At 47.7% G+C, this 27,501-nt stretch overlaps 1 protein-coding gene across 1 annotated transcript; it reads left to right on the forward strand.

The window, feature by feature from the left end:
• The first annotated feature begins 813 nt into the window (after nucleotides 1–813).
• On the forward strand, nucleotides 814–27,390 carry LOC135213417 (ATP synthase subunit b, mitochondrial-like). Its single transcript, XM_064247382.1, has 5 exons — nucleotides 814–970; nucleotides 22,967–23,152; nucleotides 24,585–24,748; nucleotides 25,524–25,712; nucleotides 26,960–27,390. Exons 1-5 carry the CDS (start codon nucleotides 943–945, stop codon nucleotides 27,137–27,139), a joined length of 747 nt encoding a protein of 248 aa, XP_064103452.1. The 5' UTR covers nucleotides 814–942; the 3' UTR covers nucleotides 27,140–27,390.
• Nucleotides 27,391–27,501: the final 111 nt, after the last annotated feature.

Consider the following 27,501-nt stretch of genomic DNA (forward strand, 5'->3'; position numbering starts at 1 on the left):
GCATATATTTTTGCTGCAATGTTAGCTTGTGCTAATTATAAATGCAAAATTAAGATATACAGGGCGTTATTAAAATAATATAGAAGTTTTTTCGACATATATTCAAACTTTAAAGCCTGAAGTGGCTACTTTTGCTACGTATTGAGCGATTGCTTGATATGACTCCCTAGTTAGCAGTTACACAAAGTAAGCAACGCCTGAACGCCTATGTTAATTATAAATGTAAAATTAAGATATAGAAAGCGTTATAAAAACATTATAGGAGTTTTATTTCTATATATATTCAAACTTAAAGCTTGACTTGGCTACTTTTGTTGTGTATTGAGCGACTGCTTGATGACTCCCAAAGTTAGATGTACACATAATTATATTTTTGCTGCAACGTCGGCTTGTGTTAAATTTAAGATACATAATGCGGTAGAAAAAACATTACAGAAGGGTTTTCTATATATATTCAAAATTTTTAGCCTGAAGAGGCTACTTTTGCTATGTATTGGAGTATTGCTGTACACATTATAAGTACATATTTTTGCTGCAACGCCGGCTTGTGTTAATCATAAATGTAAAGTTAAGATATAGAACGCCTTATAAAACATCATAGAAGTCTTTTTCTATACATATTCAAACTTTTAAGCCTGAAGAGGCTACTTTTGCTATGTATTGAACGATTGCTTGATGAGTCCCATAGTTAGCACTTACCCAAAATAAGCATATATTTTAGCTGCAACGTCGTATTGTGTTAAAATTAAGATACACAACGCGTTAGAAAAACATTACAGAAGGTTTTTCTATATATATTCAAAATTTTAAGCCTGAAGAGGCTACTTTTGCTGTGTAATGGCGTACTGCTGGCAACACTGTCTCTACGGCAGCTCTGCTCAGCTGAGCTGAGAAGGACGACGGAGGCCACCAAACTACAGCCGGTTGAAGACTTCAATAACAATGCTCTCCCGGCTCGCTCAGAGATCTTGTAAGTATATTTCAGCCTCGGGAAATGAATTAATCATCTCGAGAATGGCGTGGGGCTAATATCGACGCCAGAATGGGCCCGGAAATGGACGAAAATCGGGGAAGAAGTTGTATCTCTCGTCGAAGCAGACGACGACCTTATTACAATGGCGAAAAGGTTGCCGGTTTAGTTTCCGTCGGTTCGACTTCTAATCAATTTTCTCGTTTTCGTCGATAATCGAATTATAATTAATCAAATTAAATTCATTTTATCACGAAATGCTTCGTGACGTTCGTAAAGTGACCTCTATGTACCTAGGCCTAGGCTACGTATTGGTCCAGCTGATGTGAGGCTTAGGCCTACTTCGCTACTAAGCTTTTACGACTTTCGGTTTAGCCTATATTTAATAAATTTGTATTATTTTGTTTGACAGTCTACTAATTAAAAGTGGTAGTTTTTTTTATACCTATAAAAAAAAAATTGTGGTAGATCTAAGCCCTTAAACGGCTGCGAACTATAGACCGGCAGTTGACGTTTTTCTGCAGAATACCTAGTACTACCTACTACCTACTACCTAGTACCTAATTTCCTCCCGAACAAGAATTTAAAGTATTATTTTTTGTGCCGGTTGTATAATTTACCTTTGAACTCTATCGCACGGTAAGGGGGACTGAAGGGAATGTGGGGTTTTGGGGGTGGGGGTAAAACACTTAGGAGAATGACGCCTTAAACTCTAGGTATCCTATGGTAAGGGGAGCCCGAAAGGGGAAGTGGGGTAATGGGGGTGGGGTAAAACACTTTGGGGAAGGTTTTGCTAAATTATTGTGTTATTTCCTCTTATGAGATTTGAAACACGAAATAGCTACTACAAGCTGAAATAAAGCGATAAATAAAACGACAATGGAGCCGTTACATAGCCAAAATCCACCTAGCCCTATTACTACGGCTATTACGATGCTGAATCCAACTGCGCATGCGCCATGGTATAGGAGACTAAGGGGAGCTTTTGTTTCAGTCAGCGACTCCTTAACTATGTTATACATACTTCTAAGCTTGTCTTCCTTCAAGGGGGTGGTTAACACATTCTTCTAGTAGGTTAGGTTAGGTTGTTTAGGTTAGTATCATAACCTAGTAGGTATATGTTACACTCCCTGCTGGATATGTATCCCACACCCCCTACCAGAATTCAAATACTAGTAATGGCGGCTTACTTTTATTGGCCCCGAACCAAAACTTTGAAGATTGTTCAGTTGAAGTAGACTGTGGCAGTTAACGTTTTCCTATGTTATTTTACTGGTAATTCTACAGAATAGTTCCGCACGGATTGCAGGCAACGTAACCGCGGATACGACATACACTAGGGATTGGGGCTTCCTGTGTATTTTGCCGTGTTTAGTTCTGGTCCCCGGGGGTTAATTACAGTCGTCCGAATAATTATTACTTAAAATTCTTGCTCAGGAGGTAAAACTGCATAGAAAAACCGCAACTGCCATAGTCGAGGCCGCCACGGAATAGTACCTTAGATCTGCCATTTCACTTACTTTACAAGAGTTTAAGGTAATATTTTGCCGGTCGCCCGTAACTAATCTGTTATTTACCTTTGAACTCTGTACGTCAGTATATCGCACCCCTTGTACGGTCATGTAGTCTTCAAAGGTAAATTACGGTTTAATTACAGTCGGCTGAATAAATATTACTTTAAATTCTTGTTCAGTAAGTAAAATATCATAGGAAAATGTCAACTGCCATAGTCTACTTTACTGCGGAATGAGGGCTTAGAATGGCCAAATTAATAGTTTTTTCTATCTTAAATTATATCATAAGCTGTTAAAATAGCATAGGCCTATCGTATTACCATACCCTAAGCCTGTGTTGGTTTAGCCGTGATGGGCTAACATGTCTAGATATAATTACTGCCTTATTTCTTAGGTTCCTTTTGTTAAAATAGGTACAATTAATTTTTCCATGATGAAGGACTGTAGGCCTATATCTCAAAGCTTTTAAAATATCCTAGGCCAAAGCACAGCCTTTTGTTGTGATGGGGTAGCATAGGCCTAGCAGTATTACTGTTATTTGGCTAGTAAACCCTGAATGGCTGGTACAAAAAAACAAAGCGGAAGCATCACACGACTCAGTTTTTAGTACCCATCCCACTGGGATGAAAGTAAAATTATAATGAAATATGGTGAATTTCTCAAATGATCTCACCAGTACCGCATCGTACACACCAGTTTCTACACTGCTTAGCTGAAAAATTGTATGAAAACAATATATTCTTGCATCTGTCTCCTTTTGCTTTTACCAAATTGGGGGTAAGTAGACCAATTACACTTTGAGTAGCTTTACAAATGGCTAGTTTGGTTAAAATGGATGCAAGGTATTTTTAAGAACAACTGGAGCAGGGTCTTACGCTATCCCCAAGCAGAAACTTAGTCCATGCTGCAGAATAGTTATATATAGATCTACCAAAATTACAGTTGTTCCGACACGGCATACAAACCTTCGGTCCTTTTACAATAGGAAGGTACTAGCGGCAGCTGGATAGGTCGTAAGCTTTCGAACAAGGGGTTCGGTAGTTAACTGCTTGTCCGACAGGCGCGCGCGCGCGACTGGGAGGTAAACAAACCACTTTTGCTTTCGGCCTCACAGTGGATGGACGTGTGTGTTCGCTCTCTGCCCGCTGCTCGTCGTTTGCTTTTCTAAGTTTGGTTGTAATTGTGTATGAAAGAGTATTGTAAGTACAATTATTCTCTCTTTACATATTAATTACGGCTTCATTGAATAATGATGGAATCTCCTCGCCTCGCTACCCCAAGGAGACTTTGCCCGGGTATCGAAGGGCGCAAATGCGGGAAGTTTAGATCATTCCCGGAGATTGACCCTCATATTTTGTGTGCTCGGTGTCGGGGGCGCGAATGCACCCGGGCCGAGCCCTGTGATGTGTGTATTGACTGGTCGGAGGCGTTTCAGTGGACTTTGTATAGGGCAGGAAGAAGCGAAGGCCTGCAAAGGAGTCGTCGGAAAGCTCTCCCGCGACTCCTTTGGTGACGGACACTTCGTCTTCTTTCCTGCCGCCCGCTCAACTTCCACGTCTCGCGCCTTCCCCTTCGGGGGGGGGTGGGGGGGGGTCTAGGTCCTTCTCCTCTCCTGACGTGTCGAGTGTGGAGGAGGGCGCTAGATACCCTGACGTAGAGTTGTATTCTGGGTCCTCTATCCGCTCGTCTTCGCGCGAGCGGGTAGAGGATCCTCCTAATCACCCGACTTTTGCCTCCTCAGGTGCGGTTGCCGTGAAGGATGACCTCGGACAGGTGTGGGCATCGTTGGGGCTGCAGGGCGTGCCGAGTGTCCAGGGGCTGCTCTATCATCTGGCTGGCTCCGTGGCGGTTACTCATGCAACGGTCACAACCACCACCACGACCCTGACAACACCCGGCTACGCGTCACCTCCTCACCTGGTGTACACCCAGCACGCGGTCTCTGTGACACCCACAACATCGGTGCAGGGGCCAGTCGCCGTAACTCGGGGGAGTGTGATGCCGCCACCTGGGTTTGCCGTGTTGACCACTACCCGGACTTCATGTGCCCGAAGAGCTCGCCCCTGGAACCTCCCAAAACCAAGGCCGGTGGACCGATGACGTCTGTGCCGCTGGTTCGACCATCTGTACCGCCCACACAGCCTGCCGTACCTGCCGTGACCACCGCTGCTGTTCCTGTTCCTGCTCCTGCCGTCTCGACTGCCGTTCCTGTGATGCTCGCACCTGCTGATGTTGTTCCCGTTCCTGGCGCCGCTGCTCCCGATGCTGGTCTGTTTCGGACAGGTACGTCCGGGCCCTGTTGCTTCGGCAACAGCAGCCCCCGGCTCCGTCCTGGATGACAGATCTGACGTCGGTCCTGAGGAGGTTGACGAAGAAGAAGAAGAAGAGGAGGAAGGTGTCGTCGTCGTCTTCATCGTCTTCTTCGTCGTCGTCGTCGTCTGCCGCCTCTTCCCCTTCTTCTTCTAAGGCTCCCCCGCCTAAGAAGAAGAAGGTCGCCTCCCCCCCCCCTCCCCCCCCCTAAGAAGTCTCCTTCGGGAGCTTCTAAGGGCCCGTCTCGCTCTGGTGAGACGGGGGGGTTCTTCCGCTGGTTGCCCTGATCCTTCGGGAGCAGGACCCGTCTCTTCTCCCGCAAGGAAGAAGACTACGGGGACCAGAGGGGTGCCGGCTAACACCGGCACTTCCTCACCTGCTGTTAGTGGTTCGGCCACAGCAGCAGGATCCGGCTCGGCCGCTCGTTCGCGAGACGGTACCGAGTGTACGGTCGCCTACCAGCGACCGTGCAGCCAGGAACCAGACCTCTGAGTCCGCTCAGCGTCAGGTTCACGGCACGGAGCGGAAGACTGGTGACAGCCGCTCACGCGACTCTCACCAGACCAGCTCTCGCTCTCACGGCGAGCGGCTGGCTACCCGGGCGGACGTGACGGTCCATGACCGGCCACGGGCTGAGGCTGGGAAGAGGTCCCCCCGTTCGCCGGCACCCAGCCACGGCTGGTACCAGCGAACTGACGCACCGTGAGGATACGCACCGGTCTCACCGTGACAGTGGAGCTCGCCGGCGTCGCCTGACCGTCGCTCTCACAGAGAGCGATCGGGTACGGCGACCAGACCCCAGCTCCTCTGACACACGAGACCTGGCCGCTGTTCTCGGTCCAGCCGTTCTCCACAGCGAGACGGCTCGACTAGGTCCGCAGCTCGATCGCCACCGCGGGCGGTTGGCGATCGCCTGCAGTCCTCCAAGCCCGCTGGTTCTGCCAGTGAGCGAGGAGAGAGCGTCGGGTCTGCCTCTCCCATACCTTCAACCTCCTCGGTTATTACACCGGGAGGGGCGAGGTATTGAGGAGTGATCGTGAGGGGTGCGCCCCTCAGGATCCCGCCACGTCGTCGTACGTACCAGGCTCGGTTCTCGGACCAGCCAGGTCGTACGCACAGGTGGTTGGCGGAAGGAGGACCGAGAGGGGGCTGTCGCTGCTCCTCTCCTTGAGGGAGGAGGGTCTCGGGAGGTACTCCTGTTCGAGGGACTGGACGGTCCGACTCCACAGGATGCTATCACGCGACGATCCAGAGGAACTTTGCCGAGGTTATTGCGCTGATTCGTCAGCACAACGACCTCGGGGAAGGATCGCCGCTCCCACCATCCGAGCCCACGTCCCGGCTCGAGTCGTTCTGGGGCCGAAGAGGGAACCCAGACCGACGGTGGGTTTGCCGCGTTCCGAGCTTGCGGACTCAGTGCTGGACCAGGTTGAATCGCTTGTCTCCGGACAAGACGGTTTGCTCAGTCTGGCGGCAGGTCGAGCAAGCTGCTTCCACCTCCTCTGCTACGACAGCGGCGGTTTTACGTGCCATCTGAAGACCCGATGCCGCCCAAACAGGTGAACCCGGAGTTAGCTAGGCTGACTCCGGGTGTGTCTCTGCAACAGCTCCTGTCCGAGAACCTGTGGTTCTCGCAGCAAGAGGCACTCGGCCTGGGAATCTACTGCCATGGCAGCTTTCCAGGCCGTCTCCTGGCTAGATCTGTGGTCCCTCACAGTATCTAAGGTCGCAGCCAACTCCGGGGGAATTTCTCCGAGGATGACTCGGCCTTCAGGAGAGTTTGCCAGTCTGGGGAAGAGCCATCTCCTTCCTTGCCCACCAGACGGTGAACCTGTGGGCCAACCTGGTTCTCCTCGACGAAGGGACGCTGTCCTTACTCGGGTTTCCAGGGCGGCCGGGCGTGAGGCGGCGTTGGGGCTTCGAAAACGGACCTCTACGGAGTTCCACGTCTCTCTTCCCAGGAGAGATGGTGGACGCTGCGGTGGACAGACGGCGCACTGAGGACAGTGACCGTCTGGTTCACCAGGCAGTTCTCGAAGGCTTCTGGGCAGCCTCGGGACCTGCGGCCAAGTCTAAGAGCTCGGCTAGCGCTTCCTCGGCTGCTAAGACGGTTGCTGCGTCGAAGCCCCGAGGAATGACTCTGTCTTCTTCGACTTCTAGCAAGGGGGGCCGTAACCAGCCCTCCTCCCAGCCCTCCTCATCCCGTGGAGGCTCTGGGAAGAAGTCGAAGAAAGGGGGGAAACGCTAGGGACGGCGTTCCCCTCACCTGCTGCCGGAAGTGGGGGGGTGCCTGGCCAGCCATTGGGCAACTTGGCAGCGCTACGGCGCCGAGACCTGGATTGTAGATGTCCTTCGGGAGGGATATCTATTACCCTTCGAATCTCGGCCACCCCTCACCTCCAACCCGGTCCAACAGCAGTCGTACGTTCCAGGGTCATCGAAGGACGTAGCACTCAGACAGGAGATCAAGACCATGCTGAGCAAGAGAGCTGTAGAGATCGTCGCGGATCAGTCACCGGGTGGCGTTTTACAGTCGATCTTCCTGGTGGGAAAAGTCTACGGGAGGCTGGCGCCCGGTGATAGATCTCTCTCCCCTGAACGCGGTTTTTTGTTCGCCAGACCCGTTCACGATGGAGACGGCACGCTCAGCGCTCGCAGTTGCTACAGGACAGGGATTCGACTGCCTCGAGTTCTGTCGCGATCTGGGGATCGTTGTGAACTTCGAGAAGTCCGATCTCGAGCCCAAGCAGAGGATGAAGTACCTGGGTATGCTGATCGACACGGTAGCAGGGCGAGTCTTCCCCGCAGACTCGCGGATCAGCAGATTCAGGGAGGCAGCCAACCAGTTCCTGTCTCGGCAGGAACAGGTAGCTCAGCGATGGCAAGTCGTGATCGGACACCTGTCGTCACTCGAGAAGTTAGTCCCTCACGGGCGTCTTCACCTGCGGTCTCTTCAGTGGAGGCTAAAGGAGAGTTGGTCACAGGCGACGGATCCCCCAAGCTTTCCAGTGTCTCTGACACAGGAGGTGAGGCAGGACCTAGCCTGGTGGCTCGACGACAGGAACCTCTTAAGAGGAGTGCCTCTGCGCACTCCCCCCCCGGACATGCAGCTGTTCTCAGACGCATCGACCGAGATGGGATGGGGCGCACACCTGGAGGAGTTGCTGACTTCAGGAGTGTGGGACGAGAACGACAAGCACCTTCACATCAATGTTCTGGAACTCAAGGCAGCGTTCCTCGCTCTCCAAGAGTTTTCAGGACCGCTTGATGGGACACTCAGTGGTGTTGATGTGCGACAACACCACGGTGGTGGCTTACGTCAACAAACAGGGGGGCCTAGTGTCTCTCCCGTTGTACCAGTTGACTCGGCAGGTGCACGAGTGGGCTCAGGCACACTCAATAGAGCTGTCGGCACGCTACATTCCAGGGAAGAGGAATGTAGTAGCAGACACGCTCAGCCGTCGGGATCAGGTGATAGGGACCGAATGGTCTCTACACCAGGACGTGATGGAAAGGCTCTTCGACCTGTGGGGGCGACCAGTCGTGGATCTGTTCGCCACCCGGCACAACATTGGAAGCTCCAGGTGTTCTTCTCGGCCGTGCCGGACCCATGGGCAGCTGCAGAGGACGCTCTTCAACACCCGTGGGACAACCTCTTCGCCTATGCCTTTCCCCCGTTCAGCCTGATTCGCAAGGTGATCAGTCGAGCGCTGGTCACCCCGAATCTCAGGATGATCCTGGTGGCTCCCAAATGGCCACAGGCCATTTGGTATCCGGACCTGCTGGCTCTTCTCGCAGGAGAACCGAGAGAGATTCCCCCTTGGCACAACCTTCTCGCCCAGCCACCACGTCGAGCGGTACCACCGAGCAGTCCAGTCCCTACGTCTTCACGGCTGGCTGTTGTCCACCATCTCTTGCGAACGAGAGGCTTTTCTCGTAGCGCAGCAACAGAGATGGCTGGGAACGTCCGTCAGTCCTCTGCAGCTGTGTTACCAGGGGAAGTGGGGCCGTCTTCTGTGGTTGGTGTCGTAGACGGGGTCTATCTCCTCTCAGAGCCACTCTTCAGCAGGTAGCGGATTTCCTCGTTTTTGCTTCGCCGAGAGAAGCTCCTCTCAGTCCCCACAGTTAAAGGATACAGAGCCGCATTGGCGCTCGTCCTGAAACTGAGGGGGTTGGACATCTCGAACTCGTTCGAGATCTCCTTGCTTATGATGGAGCTTCGAAAGGTCTTTGCCCACCCAGGGAACTCAGGCCCCTGCGTGGGGAAGTGACTCTCGTCCTTAGGAGTCTGACTCGAACACCGTTCGAGCCACTCCGAGAGTCGTCAGACAGGGATCTGACCCTCAAGACCCTCTTCTTGCTGGCCCTGGCATCGGCGAAGAGAGTAGGGGAACTTCATGGTCTTCCCTATTGGACTTCACCGCTAATGATGTCGGATGAAGATGCTGCTTTGTCCTGTGAGGGCGCTACGGCGCTATCTGAAGAGAACTCGACACCTCAGGCCTGAGTGTCGACGCCTCTTCGTTAGCACCGGGTCACCAAGAAAGAAGTATCCAAGAACACTCTTTCATTCTGGCTGCGTGAGGTCATCAGGAGGGCGTATGAGGCTGATGGTAGTGACGACATCCGTACGTCCCGTCCGAGAGCTCACGAAGTCAGAAGTATTGGCCCCTCGTTGGCGTTTCGCAAGAACTTCTCCGTGGCGCAGGTCCTGAAGGCAGGGGTCTGGTCTAACCAGACTACCTTTACGTCCTTCTACCTTCGGGATATTGCCCACAGGTCCTTGGATACCTTTTCCTTGGGACCCGTGGTGGCTGCTCAACAAGTTGTGTAGCTAACCCAGACCCTCGCAGGCTGAACAGCATCGAGTCCTGGTGTGACTGTGTGGATGGATGTGTGAGTGAGTGAGTGAGTGACTGGCTCTCTCTTCCCGTCTTTTCCTTCCCCTCTACCTGCGGGCAGAGGGCCATGGTCGTCACTACGCTGGATGAGGACGAGATGCAAGGTGAGCTATATGACAGAGCCCCATCCTATCCCTTTCACTAGGGATAGGAGCAGAATATCCACCACTTCCTTCTACAAGGGGGGAAGTGGATGCCTACAAGAGTCAAACCCATGACTTTATATTTGCTCCTGTACAGGAACAAGTTCTTGCATTGCTGGTACGAAGAGATACGCATGCCTCTCTTCTTAGTACTCGGTCCAGAGGTCTGACCATTGATCCTGCCGGTGCACACCCCGATCAATCGGACAGGGGCTTGGATCCTCCCTCGCTCTTTACGACCAGGGAGGCTTCCAAGGTTGGGCGAACACCAGTCTGTTCACAAAAGACTCAGATTCCACCCACCAAGAAGTGAGTCTTCCTATTGTAAAAGGACCGAAGGTTTGTATGCCGTGTCGGAACAAATGACAATTTGTCCAAAATTGCATTTTCCTAACTATACAAACCTGAGGTCCTTTTACACATAGCCCCACCTCATGCCACCCCTCACTCTGCAGTTTTTTGCTTGGGCCAAAGCAAAAGTGATTTGTTTACCTCCCAGTCGCGCGCGCGCGCGCCTGTCTGACAAGCAGTTAACTACCGAACCCCTTGTTCGAAAGCTTACTACGACCTATCCAGCTGCCGCTAGTACCTTCCTATTGTAAAAGGACCTCAGGTTTTGTATAGTTAGGAAAAATGCAATTTTGGACAAATTGTCATTTTCCCATAGTATGTGGGTTGCGTATTAAGAATTTGCCATTACATTTTTTGGGGATCGATTGTAATTAACCCCCAGGGGCTAGTATGAAACGCGGAGAAATACATATGATGCCCCAATCCCTAGTGGCTGTCGGGGGTTTTTATTGGTGCCAAGAAGCCAGCAAGTTGTCTTAATTTAGATAAGTCTGAAACTTACTAAACTTACTGATTATATCTTTCCAAAATATGGATGCTACAGGTACACTTGTATTTTAGCTATGTAGTCCAGTGCTATCGTTCATTCTATGTTTATCTAGTCTCCCTTTTGTGACAGTTTTGACTTATAATCCTATGTAAGTAGAGACCAGAATTCTAAGAGACAGTCTTTTTTCGGATGTGGAGGCTTTAATTATTATATTGCAATACACCCCCTGAACACCTGAACTAGCCCTGGTCACTTACCAGCCCGAACCATCATTTATTAAAAATTTACCAAATCTTTGGTTAAAATAAACGATCAGTGTTGCCAATCTCCTGGCAAACACCCTCGTTACCTAGTTACCAGCCCACCGCTAGTAGCCCTGCCTCACGGGCCGGTCACACCTGCCCTCTCACGTCAATCACTTATCGTTCGCGGTGGAGTACAGATGTATCCACAGCGAACTCCTTTTTGGTCTTGCCCGGCCTTCATTTGCACCTTTGATTTGATTGATTTTGGTGACGAATTACGCATCCCTTTGGATTACGGTTGGATTGCTCTTAATACCTTGTCATTAGACATTGATTCTGCAAAGGAAGAAACAACACAGGCTACGACAACGACTACTGCATCCTCGGCCACGACATCACAGAAAACGACGAGCGGAAGTTCAACAACGTATCGTCTTTGCCAACAATGCAAGAAAAGGATGAGTACCCTATTACACGATAGTCATTCCTTATGCGTAAATTGTAGGCCTGTTCAATATAATGTAAAGACCAGATGTTTGGAATGTCAGGAGTGGTCTTTGGACCAGATGTTAGGGTATCTCAAACATAGGAAAGGTCTCGTATTAAGAAGTAACTGTAGGCAGGAAGAGACTAACGTAGATCAAGATAAAGACTTAGAGACAGTGCTCTTGAGAGTACGCTGACATCGAGTATGACATCTGTTACCGATTTTATGTCAAGATTATGTGAGGATAGATCGAGCAATAGGGATACTGAAATTACTAATCGTTCTTTTCCAGCTCCCCTGCCTGTTCCAGAATCAGCCCTAACCGGTGCTGGGGGTTATGGGGATCCGCAAGCCCACAGGGCAGGATCCGCCGTCCCCCCTGGCGCGGAGCAGGCAGTGTTGGCAGCAGATTCCCCTTCCCTCGATGACATCTCTGTTACCGATTTTATGTCAAGATTATGTGAGGATAGCTCGAGCAATAGGGATACTGAAAGTTACTAATCGTTCTTTTCCAGCTCCCCTGCCTGTTCCAGAATCAGCCCTAACCGGTGCTGGGGGTTATGGGGATCCGCAAGCCCACAGGGCAGGATCCGCTGTCCCCCCCTGGCGCGGAGCAGGCAGTGTTGGCAGCAGATTCCCCTTGCCCTCGAATGTTGTGTAAGTTCTCAGGATGATAAAAACTTAGGTCAGATATAGACGAGTAGGGATAATAGGCTACATAGTGTTTAGTTTAGGAAGAGAAGTGCAGGCTTCTTTGGGTCGGGTTTCTATTAAAAGTAGTAGTTGTTCCGACACGGCATACAAACCTTCGGTCCTTTTACAATAGGAAGGTACTAGCGGCAGCTGGATAGGTCGTAAGCTTTCGAACAAGGGGTTCGGTAGTTAACTGCTTGTCCGACAGGCGCGCGCAAAGTTCGAGAAGCCCAGAGGGAAAAAAAAAAAACACACCGGCGGACTGGTAGGTAAACAAATCACTTTTGCTTTCGGCCTTCTGGCGTGTGGACGTGTATCATCGCTCTCTGCCCGCTTCATCGTCGTTGCTTTCGCATGATTGTGTTTTTCTTTTTCTATTTATCTAGTGAAACTGAATTGTAAGTACAATCATTTCATATTTATTTCCATTGAATTCAATTGTGAATTAAAGGATCTTGGTTCATCACCACGCCTCCGATTACCCGAGTGCCGGGAACCTGAAGGGCGTAAGTGCGGGAATTCATTTTCCCAGAAATGATCCTCGTATTGTGTATGCTCGGTGCGAGGGCGGGAGCGCTCGCTCCCGAGCGTATGGGTTGGAAATGTGTAGATGAAAATCGTAAGTAAGTGCTCTTTCATTTATTTTTTTTTGACCTGTATGCCCGTTGCCGAGCGAATGCGCTCGGCACGGAAACTATTCAGTATGGAAGTGGAATCGCAAGTACAGTATTCTTTTTTCATTTTCATATATTATTTTGATTGTAGCAATACTCATTTTGGATCAGTTTCCGAGCTTACCTCCCGGAAATTGATCCTTTCCCCTTTTTATTTTGAATGAAGTGAAATCGCAAGTGCAGTTCTTTTTCATTTTCATTTTTTATTGAGATTGCATTGTTTACTGGGATCAATGTTTCCGCTATTTCCGCGGGAATTGATCCTTCCCCTTTTTATTTGTATGAAGTGAAATCGCAAGCGCAGTATTCTTTTTCATTTTCATATATTTTTTGATTGCATCAATTCATTATGGATCAAGGTTTCCATAAACCTTGATCCATAAAGGTAAGGAATGGATCCTTTTACCCTTGCGCTCGGTACCGAGGGCGCAAATGCGCTCGATCCGAGCCCTTTTTCATTGTGAAGTGAATCGTAATGCAAGATGCATTTTCATTTTATTCCTTATTATTGATTGCATCAATATTTATTTGGTTCAAGTTCCGCTCAGTCAGGGAATTGATCCTTATGCCCTTGCATTCGGGTCCGATGGCACGATTGCTCTCGGGCTCTTATATTGTTGTTGGGTACATGGGTACTGTGCGGGGGGGGGGGTGGGGAACGAGAACCCCCCCCCGCTCAGCTCCCACAGATGGCCCTTCCCCTTGGGGGGGGGGAGGTTATCGGCATTCTTCTCCTCGCCCGATCCGTCGAGCGCGGGGGAGGGCGCTCGGTGCCCGATGTACAATTGTATTAGGGGTCTTCCACTCGTTCGGAGAGGGCTCACCCCCCGCGCGAGGGGACTTCCCCCCCACTAATCGCTACTACTGTTATTTCCGCAGGTGCTACTGCCACGAGGGTGGACCTTGGTGAGGTATGGGCGTCCTTCCATTTGCAGGGCGTGCTAGTGTCCAGGGGCTGCGGTTCTATGTCTGGGCCTACTGCGGTCACCCATGGAGTGGTGACCACGCAACCAGGTGACGACGTCCCTCCTCACCTGGTGTACTCGCCTCACGTGGTAACAGTCTTGCCTACAGCCGCTGTGAAGTGCCGTTCGCCGTACCGAGAGGGGGGCGTGCCGCCGCCGCTCGTGGTTGCCGCGCTGCAGCGACCACACTTCCGCTGCCCTAGAGCTCGCCCCTGGACCTGCCGCCGGTACCAGGATGTTGCTGGCTGCTGCTCCACTTCCTGTGTTTCCGGCGCTGCTGCCGTACCTGCCGATTCTGGGCTGACTGTCCATGCAGTTGCTGCGCTGGCTGTCCCTGCCGTTGCTGCGCTGGCTGTCCCTGCCGTTGCTGCGCTGGCTGTCCCTACCGATGCTGTGCTGGCTGTGCCTGCTGTTCCTGAGATGCCCATACCTGCTGATGTCGTCCTGTTTCGTGATGTACTACCCCCAGACTTTGGTCTGTCTGTACAGGTGCGTCCGGGCCCTGTGGCTTCGGCTACAGCAGCCCCGGCTCCGCCCTAGATAGCAGATCTTACGTCTGTCCTGAGGAAGCTGACGAAGAAGAGGAGGTGGTGTCGTCGTCGTCGTCTTCATCTTCTTCATCGTCGTCGGCTGCCGCCTCTTCCCCTTCGACTTCTAAGGTTTCACAGCCGAGGAAGAAGAAGGTTGCCTCCTCCCTCCTAAGAAGTCTCCCTCGGGAGCTTCTCGGGACCCGTCTCACCTCGGTGGGACGGGAGGGTTCCTTCCGCTGGTCCTCCTGCTCCTTCGGGAGCGGGGTGCCCTCTCTTCTTCCGCAAGGAAGAAGACTACGGGGACCAGAGGGGGTACCGGCTAACACCGGTACTGCTTTCGCCTGGTGTCAGTGGTTCTGCCACTGCATCAGGGTCCCCTCGTCTCGGCCTCTCGTTCGCAAGGGAGGTACCGAGTGTACGGTCCGCCTACCAGCGACCGTGCAGCCAGGAACCAGACCTCTGAGTCCGCTCAGCGTCAGGTTCACGGCACGGGGCGGAAGACTGGTGACAGCCGCTCATGCGACTCTCACCAGACCAGCTCTCACTCTCGCGGCGAACAGCTGGCTACCCGGGGACGTGACGGTCCACGACCGACCACGGGCTGAGGCTGGGAAGAGGTCCTCCCGTTCGCCGGTGCCAGCCACGGCTGGAACCAGCGACGTGACGTGCCGTGAGGACAAGCACCGGTCTCACTGTGACAGTGGAGCCTGCAGGTCGCCTGACCGTCGGCTCTCACAGAAAGCGACCGGGTACGGCAACCAGCACCAGCTCTTCTGACACTCGAGATCGGGGCCGCTGTGCTCAGTCCAGCCGTTCTCCACAGCGAGACGGTTCGACCAGGCCTGCAGCTCGATCGCCACCGCGGGTTGACGATCGCCTGCAGCCCTCCAAGCCTGCTGGTTCTGCCAGCGAGCAACGAGGGAGCGTCAGGTCTGCCTCTCCCGTACCTTCAACCTCCTCGGGTTACACCGGGAGGAGCGAGGTATTGAGGAGTGATCGTGAGGGGTGCGCCCCTCATGATCCCACCCACGACGCCCTACGTGCCAGGCACGGTTCTTGGACCGGCCAGGACGTATGCGCAAGATGGATGGGGAAGACCGAGAGGGCTGTCGCTGTTCCCCCTTCTTCTTAGGAGGAAGGTTCTCGGAATATGCTCTTGTTCGAAGGGCTTAACGGTCCCACTCTGCAAGATGCTGTGACTTTCCGAGATCAGAGGAACTTTGCCGAGGTTATGGCGCTGATTCGTCAGCACAATGACCTCGGGGAAGGATCGCCGCTCCCCACCGCAGAGCCAGTCTCGGCTCGAGTCGTTTTGGGGCCCGAGAGGGAACCCAAATCGACGGTGGGTCTGCCGCGATCGGAGCTTGCCGACTGTGTTGAACCAGGTAGTCTCTTGTCTCCGGACAAGAAGGCTCTCTCAGTTCTGGCCGGTCGACAAACTACTTCACCTCCTCTACTGCGACAGAGGCGTTTCTACGTGTCTTCGGACACCGTATTTAAATACCCCTTCGGTCCTCCTGAGGTTTCGACCTCGACGAGGACTGGAATGAGTCGGAGCGGTATCGGCTCTCTCCTGTCAGGTGTCGATCAGCCCCACCCAGACGACGTTCACAGTGGCGGCAGACACTTACCTACAGTATGAGTTCGTAACCCTCCTCGGGAAAACGTTTTCTCCTGACGATACGTTTTCCCAGGCTCTGAGCGATGGCTGCTCCTTTTCTTATCCAACTGCTAGTTCCGCTGGGAAGGCGAGCCAGTATCCAATTCCTCCCCCATTCCCTCTCTCCTTACGGCTACGAGGGAAAGGGGAGGGATCCTACAGAGATTTCTCTGTAAGATCCCACGTTAGGGGCTGCGCTACCGGGGGGGCCGGGGGGACCTTCGGGTCCTACCTGACGTAAGCCCCGGGCATTGAGGAGGGATCCTGCCCCTTTCTCGATTTCTACGGGAATCGAGAGGACCACCAGCCGATATCGTTTGACGAATTCCGGTGGGGGGTGGGGGGTTCGCAGAGTGCTTAGAATTCTACGGAATTTCTAGCGCACTCAGAGTGTTCGAGAGTTTTACGATCTCCAAACACTTAGGCGAGACCACGGTCCAAAGTGAGCGAGAATCCCCGATAATTGTTACACGATAACGGGAAACTTGCTTATGCTCGAATTCCTGTAATTCTAGCATTGGTAAGAAGACTGCTGCTGAAAGAAGAAGTATCTCACAGTAGGCGCTTAACTGGAATAGAGAAGAACGGACGGGAACTTCCAGTTTGGCTTGAACTATCGTCTTCGGTATTCTGTTCACCATTGAAGCTTTCCTTTGGGGGAAAGACTTCTCCTTCACTCTCTTGACTAGAGAACGAAGGCGGTCGATCTCCAATCCTTATTCTCATTCCTCGAGGGAAAAGAGATTTTAGGATGGAGGTCGTCGTACAGAACCTACAAAATAGACTACGTATATTACCCTCGCGACATGATTCTTTTAACAGTTGAATTGTCCGTGGGGTAGGCGCATACCGTAGTTAACTCTACGGTTTGTGACCGAGACGAATTGTATCTTAATTGAACTGCAACTCGGGGTTGTTTGCCTGCAACCTCCCAGCAGTTATCAAGTTTCGATTTTAGATACTTTGGTATTGTCATGACAACACCAAATCAGCTTTTGTAATTACCGAAATCCGTTTCGGTAAATATAATTGCTCGAGCGTATTCTTTATGCTCGATGGTTCTAGCCGAACGCATTCCTTCGTGGAATAATGGATTACCTGGCAACTCAGGATGACGAGTCACCGGGAGCTACTGCGTATTGAACTGCCTGATAGCGGCTCAGTATCAGCTAGTCTCGGAGATGCACGGTCGGTTACGTCTCTCTCTCCCCTGGTTGGATTGACTACCGAAACCGTATCTCTGCCCAACATCATGGACTTAGGTCTCTGATTAACGGGGATTCTCGCAATAATGAAGGACCATCTACTGCTGTGACGCTCGATTTCATCGCCTTCGACATTGCGAGAATTTTCAACAGAGATATCTCTTGGACTCTTTCATCTTTCTGTTTACCGCACGGTAACAGAAGTCTGTACTAGTCAACCGCTGCATCGCACTGCGATAATGCGAATGATTTTTTGCAGACATCTGAGTTTGTCTTCAAAATATCTCGTATTCGTAGGTGTGCAATTTCATTGCTCGCCCCGAATTAAACAGATATGTCAGAAGACATCGCCTACTCTCCGACCTGACAGCTCTACTTCAAATGTTCAGCCCATGAGAAGCAGTTCTTCAGGCAGTAGTTCCCTGTCCTTCATTACTGGAAGCGCTCCAGCTTTTATTGCAATACTACGATCCTCACCGGACAGCAATGAATAGCGGTTAGCGTTCTCAGTCTTTGTAGCACAGGTTCAGAATCTTGAGAATCCTTCTCTCGGTTCAGCTGTGAAGACGTAGGTTGCATTTTCTGTACACCTTCGTCTTCAACGTCACATAGTGTTGTTTCTCCTTACCCGAGAATCAACTATACTATGAGATATCTTGCCATCAAGGACCTCGGTCTCTAGAAGGCAATTGACTTTCGCCTGTTGGGCACATGCCTTAAGAGAGTCATCACCTTGCCTTCTGGCATCGGTGACGAACAAATTATTTGTTTAGTCTCTTGGCATAACCCTTTTAAGGCGAAGGTCACGTGACTTGGCTCGGGTGCTTGGACAACTTGCCTCCGACCGAACGCAGTCAGTAGGCAGCTGTCAGAGCGCCCAAGTCTGTTTACGAACTTCGCTGTGGACTTAGTTCGGTTGTTCCATAACAATCTTTTGTTCGTCCTAACGGCTTGTCACAGTACCCATACCATCGACACCCACCATTGAGTGTCGGTGTCCTATCCACTACCGAGAACAACAACTTCGCTGCAGACGGATAGACCAGTATGGGTACAGGACATCACCGAAGTCGAGAAGAGGGATAGGTCATACGACCATTCCCTTCTTTTCCTCTGAGGTAATTGCATGACTTTTCCTGCGAAGTCAAGCATCCAGGGGATGGGGATTCGTGACGCTCGATTTCGTACCGAATTTCGTAGCGAAGACTCTGAACCCTTCGGTTCCTGACGATCGGTTAGAGTCCTTCACAATCCCCTCCCTAATGGACTTCACCGCCTTCGATGCGAAGGAGATGCTGCTTTGTCCTGTGAAAGCGCGACCGCGCTTTCTGAAGAAACTCGACATCCCAGGCTAAGTGTTGAAGACTCTTCGTCAGCACCAAGATGACCTAGAAGTCACTCCCTCGAGTTACACAAGAACTTCTCCGTGGCGCAGGTACTGAAGGCAGGGGTCTGGTACAACCAGACCACTGGCACCCTCCTCTACCTTTTGGATATTGCCCACAGGTCCTTGGATCGTTTTCCTTAGGACCCGTGGTGGCTGCTCAACACGTTGTCTAGCTAACCCAGACCCTAGCAGGCTGAACAGCATCGAGTCCTGGTGTGACTGTAAGAATAGATAAAGTGAATGAGAGAGTGACTGGCTTCTCTTCCTATCTTTTTCTACCTCTACCTGTGGGTAGAGGGATACGGTCATCACCTTGCGGATGGAAAGGACGAGATGCCGGTGAGCTACTCGACAGAGCCCCATCCTATTCCCCCCTTTCACTAGGGATGGGAGCGAATATCCACCACTTCCTCCTACAAGGGGGGGGAAGTGGATGCCAACAAGAGACAAACCATAACGTTATGTTGCCTCTTGCAAATAGGAACTTGTTCTTGTTTGCTGGTACGAAGAGATACGCTTGCCTCTCTCTTAGTACTTGGTCCAGGTCTGACCATTGAGCCTGGGCGGTGCACACCCCGATCAATCGGACAGAGGGCTTGGATCCCTCCCTCCCTCGCTCTTACGACCAGGGAGGCATTCCAAGGTGGGCGAACACCAGTCTGTTCACAAAAGACTCAGATTCCTCCCACCAAGAAGTGAGTCTTCCTATTGTAAAAGGACCGAAGGTTTGTATGCCGTGTCGGAACAAATGACAATTTGTCCAAAATTGCATTTTTCCTAACTATACAAACCTGAGGTCCTTTTACACATAGCCCCACCTCATGCCACCCCTCACTCTGCAGTTTTTGCTTGGGCCAAAAGCAAAAGTGATTTGTTTACCTACCAGATCGCGCGGCAGCGCGCCTGTCGGACAAGCAGTTAACTACCGAACCCCTTGTTCGAAAGCTTACGACCTAGTCCAGCTGCCGCTAGTACCTTCCTATTGTAAAAGGACCTCAGGTTTGTATAGTTAGGAAAAATGCAATTTGGACAAATTGTCATTTTTTAGAGGCACAGTGTCCTTAGAGCATCTTTTGGCTTTTTCCTGCTTCGAGTTCCTTGCATCAGAAGCTTTTAGGCCAGGGTTCTGTTTTCAGATATGCTCCTTCGTCTTTAAGGTTACTTTCCTCTACGTATACGATACGATAATTGTTAATATCAACTAATTCTCCGTTCAATGCATATTGACTTACGATATTCAGTATGAAGAGAAATCGAATAAAATTAACTACGGTTAGCCTAGTGTTCACGATGATATATCGTATGCATATTCAGTAGCCTAGCCTAACCTAAAGTATTCGCTGTACAACATATCGGTAGTTATTTTTATATTGGCTAACGCTGTAGGCTTAAGGCATTCTTGACTTCGGATAATTCAATACAGGTGTAATTGAAAACGAACGAGAATCCGATCTGAGGATAATTAATATGAATGTAATCGAACAGAATGAAGATCGGATTCTGTCCGACTAAAGCATTATAATTGTATTATGTGTATCATCATATTGGCGTAGTATAAACACTAAACTCGGCAGTCATTCACGCTGGAATCAGCGGATGACGAATACGGGTTTGCGTAGCCGTATCCATCTCATTCTCTCCTAATTGACTAAAATGACTAACGTAACAACACTCTCACTTATGCCAAGTTTGTACAAACGTCTTAAAGGAGACGTGTCTTCAACTATGTTGACATTTAATATAGTCAATGAGGTATCTATCTTGGGGCATATAATCAGATGTCAGATATAAGGAATTTGTATGTATGACGTCTTCATACGTTTAACAGATTATTGCCGTCACAGTTTTATTTACATTGAGCTGATGTCAAGTTACAGTTACAAATTATTGCCAGTCGTAGTATCAAATTACAATGACAACTGAAATTAATATTAGGCCTAATAAAGTTAATTTAATTACCTTTAAATATTATTTTATTACTTTTCAATTAAATTACAATTACACTAGCTTGTCGTCAAACAGCACTATTGTAAGGAGGTGTGGTTTAGACAGACAAGGATGCCGGCTAGTCTATTTTTTTTTTCTCCTTGGCTTCAGATTCAACCATATCACTTGTCTCTGCTAATGTTTTTTGTGTCCTTAGTTAGCATATTAATGAATATCTGGATACTTAACTTATGTAACGAAGTCATACTGTTTCAGTCTTACGATGTAATTTAAGACCAAAATTTGACTGATACGTCTCATTGGAAGCTAGTTTTTCCCTCGGGTTAGATGGCGTTAAATTTAGGATTCCGTTCGTTTTTTCACTCGTTTTCATAGGTATTACGAACCTTACACTTTATATACGTTATTAATCCTTTGTCTGTGTGAAAACAACAGTAATGAGCTCTTTCATGCTATTAGTTTCTTTTACCACGGCTGCGTTGGAATTCATACAAAAGCTCGGGACTTCTGTCCAGGTTGCTGATGAACGTAATTTTGCCTTATTAGCTTCAGCTGCTATCGGATTCGATTACTGTCACACGCTGATCAATACAATAAAGTGATGTTGTTATAGGAGTCGATCGCATTAGCAACAAGTTCTCGTTCGGTTGTTCATAGCTGTACGGAGTTATACGAGTATTATCGTTAAGATAATACCCTTTTAACTTGCTGCAATTTGCGGAGGTGGAGATATTAGACGATCGTAATTTCTCATCCTCTCTCTCTCTCTCCTCTCCTCATTCCTTCTCTCTCTCTCTCAGCTCTCTCGTCTCACTCTCTCTCTCTCTCTCTCTTTTCCCTCTTTTCCCTGATTTTATCTCTCTCTCTTTTTCCCTGATTTTATATTCCTCTCTCTCTTTTATCCTAGACGATTGTGTTTCTCTCTCTCTCTCTCTCTCTCTCTCTCTCTCTCTCTCTCTCTCCTCTCTCTCTCTCCTCTCTCTCTCTCTCTCTCTCTTCCCTGATTTTATCGCTCGCTCTCTTTTTCCCTGATTTTATCTCTCTCTCTTTTGTCCCTGATTTTAATAATTCTCTCTTTTTATCCTAGAACGATTGTTGTTTCTCTCTCTCTCTCTCTATCTTCTCCTCTCTCTCTCTCCTCTCTCACTTTTCTGATTTCATATTCTCTCCATATTCTCTCATCCTATTTTCCACGCTCTCCTAACACTGGACTCATGTGCAACAGAGGTTTTTCTTCCTTTCACACCTTTTCAAACTTTCTCAATTTCCCTTCAGCGCTGACTGACCTCATAGGTCCCAATACTCGGCCTTTGGCCTAAATTCTATTTTTAAACCCAACAATCTTGCTGTCTGAGTTAGTATTAGAGTAGGGAGCGACTATTAGGAATATGTATAAGGTATTCATGATATGATATATCACAAGAGGATTTTAAGTATTAGGACAGATAGGAAAGAACATGTCTAGGTCTATCTGAGGGTATTCTTTCAAGTGCCAAACAGGCAGAGTACAGACAGGCAGGTACAACACTACAAGAGGACATCACTACGATCGACGACACCGTCGCAGACGCACCGATGGACATGGTTGTCTCCTCCGTACATGAGAGGCCTAAGGCCACATGGGAGGTCTTCAGTTAACCTCCATACATGAGAGGCCGAGAGCCCACATGGGAGGTCTTCAGATTCCTCCATACATGAGAGGCCGAGAGCCACATGGGAGGTCTTCAGATTCCCTCCATACATGAGAGGCCGAGAGCCACATGGGAGGTCTTCAGTTTTTCCTCTACTCAGGTGAGGCACATAGCCAGCTGAGAGGAAACAGGTTTGTATCCCTTCCGCACTCAATGAGTTTTGACCTTAGGGTAGAGGTGCAGGGAGTTTTTCCCTCCACATATGGCAGGCCTAGAAGGCCACACATGGGAGATTAGCTTGGACGAGTGACAAATGAACTTGAGACTGACTCGCGTACTCAATTATATTGACTGACAACTAGTACAGTGGAGGGCCGGGCAGATTTGATTCCCCACCTCCAAATTAATGTTGTTAATCGGGCTAGTTCAGGTGTTCAGGGGGTGTATTGCAATATGAAGTTTTTATTGTAAAACTAATATTGTAATACCTACCTGAACACCTGAATGATTCCCACCCTCCTCCCCTCTCATACAGAGTTATTGAGTTATGATTGACGTGAGAGGGCAGGTGTGACCGGCCTGTGAGGCAGGGCTACTAGCGGTGGGCTGGTAACTAGGTAACGAGGGTGTTTGCCAGGAGATTGGCAACACTGATCGTTTATTTTAACCAAAGATTTGGTAAATTTTTAATAAATGATGGTTCGGGCTGGTAAGTGACCAGGGCTAGTTCAGGTGTTCAGGTAGGTATTACAATATTAGTTTTACAATAAAAACTTCATAATGTTAAGAAGTTAGTTATGTGATTATTTGACTTTATTTTATGATTTTAATAATCCCTCTGACAAGAGTGTCTCACTTTTCAGTGCAGGAGGCAAAGCCTGTGATAGTTGCGGTCAGGCCAACAAGTACAACTGCCGTGAATAAGAGCGCAGAACGCGATGAGGTCAACTTTCCCCGACGTGTTCGACCCATTGAGCCAGGCAAAGTCCGCCTGGGGTTTGTTCCTGAAGAATGGTTCAAGTTCTTCTATCCCAAGACTGGCGTCACTGGTAAGTTGGTTTTGAAGCTTGCCAAACACTCAGTGTTTTTATAGGTGTTGCCACACACTCGAAGCGCTCAATGGGGCCTTTAATGTCAGTTGTATCTGTGTAATGTTTGTAACCTTGGAAGTGCTTTACCCTGTTGATCCCTGCAGGATGCAGTGCACTGTAGCCATTACTTAAGGTGCTTTGCAGCGTCTTTGGCCCCTAGTTGCAACCCCTTTCATTCTTTTTACCATCCTTAGGTTCTTTTTCTTTCTTTCATCTTACTTTTCAACTAACCGTTGTTTCGTAGCTCCACAGCGAAGTTTACCTCCTTTTTCAGGTTTCAAACCTTTTTCCTCTCGGTTTCCCTTTCAATGTCGAATGACCTCATAGGTCCCATTGTTTGGCTCTTGGCTTAAATTTTATATTCCATTCCTATTTAGTAAATGATCTTGAACAAGAATGTATCTCTTTATGTATGTATGTTTTTTTTTAACTAAACTTTAGGAGGTGATTTGTAACATGGTGTTCACATGTCCTCAGAGATCAGTCAGTTGATAGGGAACAAAACAAATTGGTGTCAGGGTGTTTTGTTTGAATAGTGAAGTTGATTAAGATAGTACTATTAGATTTTGCTCAAAATACTCAAAGTAAATCATTTTCACAAATGTAGAAATACCAGCATGATTAGGTATTTAACCTTGAGGTTGTATAATAAAATACAAAAAGTCATTTACTCTGATTATGTAGTTGGGCTTGTAACTATACTCTTTTTCATCTGTCCATCCGCCTGTGGTGTTTTTGTATGGTAACACTGCGTCCTGGGCTTTAGATAGTTACGCTATGTGTAAGTTTTAGGTAAATAAAAGGATATCTGGGTGTACATTTGCAACTGAAAAGTGTTTTAATAATTTGCTGTATGCGAATTACACCGTTAATATTCGAAATAGGATGTTATTATAATCATTGAATGTAAGTTGAATGTAACTATTGAATGTAAGTTGAATGTAACTATCTAAAGCCCGGGACGCAGTGTTACCATACAAAAACACCACAGGCGGATGGACAGATGGAAAAAAACAGAGTATAGTATATGCCCCAAACAGTCTCCTATATATGATTGATTGATTGATTGAGAGTTATCAGGCGTCACAACTACCACCTCCTATATATGAAGGTGTAGGTTTGTATGTTCGAGAAAATTAATAATTTTTTGTTATGTTATGAAGATGAAGGCATAATTGAGCAACTGTCTACAGCTGGAGAAAAAGTAATTGGATAGTTGTATTCTGAAGTTAATAATTTTACTTTTTGATTACCTGTCGCAATGTAAAAGTTTGAGATTACAGTATCTGTCAACAAAATGATGCTGTGCACATAGAATGCAAGACTGCTTCTGAAAGTGGTGGCATGCAAATGTTGGATAAGATTTGAAAATTGTTTGTCTTTTTCATAGGTCCATACATGTTTGGAGTGGGATTAGGTACATTCCTGCTTTCCAAGGAGATCTACATCATGGAGCATGAGTTCTACACCGGTTTGTCTATCTTGCTGATGACAGTATATGCTGTCAAGAAGTTTGGCCCAGGCCTTGCTGCATATTTGGACAAGGAAATTGAGGTAAGGATTGTATTCTTGTGCTTTCAATATAGGGTCCTTTGTTGAATTATAGAAAAGATTAGTTAAAGGTTATTCAGATGTATAGAACGAGTGCTCCGTATGGGGGTAGTGCCATCGGTGCGCCTCATTATGTTCACGCAATCTACTGTAAACATTACTTACGGTTCTTTGCAGCATCCCATTGACCCCTAGCTGCAACCCCTTTAATTCCTTTTACTGTACTTCCATTCATAGTTTCTCTCTTCCATTTTATTTTCCACTGTCTCCTAACAGTTATTTCATTAGTGAACTGAAAGGTTTTCCTCCTGTTACACCTTTCAAAGCTTTGTAATCTTAATTTTCCCTTTACAGCACTGAATAACCTTTGGCCTAAATGTTATATTTCATTATATTAAATATGAATGTTATACATCAGGGCAGTTTTGAATCATCATGGTTATGAAGGCTATATGAAAGTATAGGCAGTCCCTAGTTATTGGAAGGGTTCCGTTCCAACAGCTTGATGATAAGTAAAAATCACATATAACTGAAAATCGGTGATTTTTGGAACCAATAAACGGATTTTGGAGCCGATAACTAGTTAATGGCGCCCCTGTTAGGTATGTATCGGCACCATAACTCTATTATCGGCACTGAAAACTTGAATTGGCACACTATGATGCCGAAAATAGACAAGCTCCATAAAACTGGAGCGCTGATGACTGGGGACTGCCTGGACAGCAGAAGTCAATTGAGGACATAGAGCTTTGCTGATAATGCATTATTCTCTTTATAGGAAGTAGAAGGTAGCTGGGTAAATTACAGGACAAACAGCATAAAGAACATTAAAGACACCATTGAAGCAGAAAAGAAAGCCCAGTGGGAGGCAGAAGGACAGACTGTGCTCTTTGATGCCAAGCGCGAGAACGTGGCCCTTCAGTTGGAGGCTGCTTACAGAGAAAGACTGGCCACTGTCCATGCTGAGGTAAGCTTAAAGTTTTTGTATAATATTAGTCATTGGCATTTTCTTGTTTATTTTTTTATTTTTTTTTTTTGTGGAGAACATTTTTCTTGTACTACTGTTCCTAAACTGAAGCTTTTTAAATTGTAGAATTTACAAAGCTGGACATTAATCTGTATGTTAGTATGGCAAGCGATGAAGAATTTGCCCATGAGCATTCATTAGAAGCTGGCTATTTACCTTGCTAATTGGGTAGTGCCTTACCATCCAGATGTTATTCTCTGCTGCAAACTCACTTTATTTATTGCAACAGTGGAAGAAAGTTGGTGCTTATGGTATGACTTCCATGGTTTTTGATGCAAGTTTTGTTCTTCTTAGTAGTATTTACTGTATTTACTTTTCACTTCTCATTGTATTAAGGGCGAGCATTCATATCTGTTGTGAACAGTTTGTTATATTAATTCCTTCTCTATTTTATACAAGTTTGTTTATGGAGGGAAATGGATGGTTTTAACATGAAAATTGTTCTGTAGTCGAGATTTATTTAAGTGGGTTCCATGTCATTTATAGTAGTACTTATTTTTTTTTTGGTGTATACTTGATATTATGTTATGAAAATTAGGGTATGTGTCATTCACCTGAAAAAGTTTTTTTTTTTTTTTCTACTTTACATTCACATCGTTTTGTTTAGCAATTACTTTGGGATAAATATGAATAATTAACAGGTGTTGGTAGAACCAGACAAAGGTGGTTTTAACATAATTCCGCTATAGTCCACCTTTAAAAACTTGTTTATGTATACATACTTTGTTAAATTTTCCTAGTTTTTAGTAGTTTTTTAATGTTTGTGTAAGCATGTCTTCTTTTGTCTGTTTTGTGAGATAATCCAATTACTTGTAAAGCACTGGTAGTCTTGTATATCTGCACAATATTAAAGATTTGTTAGTCTCGGTAGTAAATTTCCTGAGAAGGGCCAACACCTTGATGAAGATCATACGAGCCGTTAAGGACAAAAAAGATATTTTTGGGTCACAAGAAAAGGTGTCAATACTGTCAGCTGTTGAGTCCTCACAGATCTAGTATTGTTTTTCAGTGAGAGAGACCTTTTCATTTCAAAAGTATGAAGCATACCGAGATGCTGTGGCCTTGTCTTCAAATGTATATTTAATAAGACTGCAAGCTTTTAAGGAGCATTCAGATGAAGGAGTACTAACATTCTTCAGCAAAAGAGATTGCTTATGTCACTGAAATCAGTTTTGTGGGAATTGCAGGTAAAGAAAAGGTTGGACTACCAGCTGGAGACCGCCAATGTCAAAACGCGCATTGAACAGAAGCACATGGTGGACTGGATTGTCAGCAGCGTGAAATCTTCCATCACCCCAGCTCAGGAAGCTGCAGCCCTCAAGCAGTGCTTCTCTGACCTCAAGGCTTTGGCACCCAAGGCTGCATAGAGGAAGGACCTTGTTGTAATAATGTTAAGCTGAGAGTTGAAGATTATTTTTATTCAGTTAATATTTCCCCGTAGGTGACTCAGATCTAGAGGTTTCAGGGATAAATTTTTGCTATCCCTCGTATAAAAGAACTTATGACCGGTGTCATTCCGTACCTATTATCGTAAGAGTTTCTGGTTGGGAAATATTGGTTTTGTAATGTGAAGTGGCTGTGTAGAGGTCATATGTAAATAAAAGATTTTCCAACTGAACTATTTGGATTCGGATATCCTTTTTGATTGAATAAAGATAATTTTCTGAATGAATGCATGATGTTGCCAGTTTTACCAAAGGGTGTTGGAATAGTATGAGAATTTTCATTT

The sequence above is a fragment of the Macrobrachium nipponense genome, chromosome 19, assembly GCF_015104395.2.
Source record: "Macrobrachium nipponense isolate FS-2020 chromosome 19, ASM1510439v2, whole genome shotgun sequence".
Lineage (NCBI taxonomy): Eukaryota > Metazoa > Arthropoda > Malacostraca > Decapoda > Palaemonidae > Macrobrachium > Macrobrachium nipponense.

What these genes read in the sequence shown, in the direction of transcription:
- LOC135213417 (XM_064247382.1), top strand. Translation starts at nt 943, where the DNA reads ATGCTCTCCCGGCTCGCTCAGAGATCTT. An exon ending in CCGGCTCGCTCAGAGATCTT is followed by an intron (nt 971 to 22,966) that starts GTAAGTATATTT and finishes CTCACTTTTCAG; the next exon opens with TGCAGGAGGCAAAGCCTGTG. An exon ending in ATTTGGACAAGGAAATTGAG is followed by an intron (nt 24,749 to 25,523) that starts GTAAGGATTGTA and finishes TTCTCTTTATAG; the next exon opens with GAAGTAGAAGGTAGCTGGGT.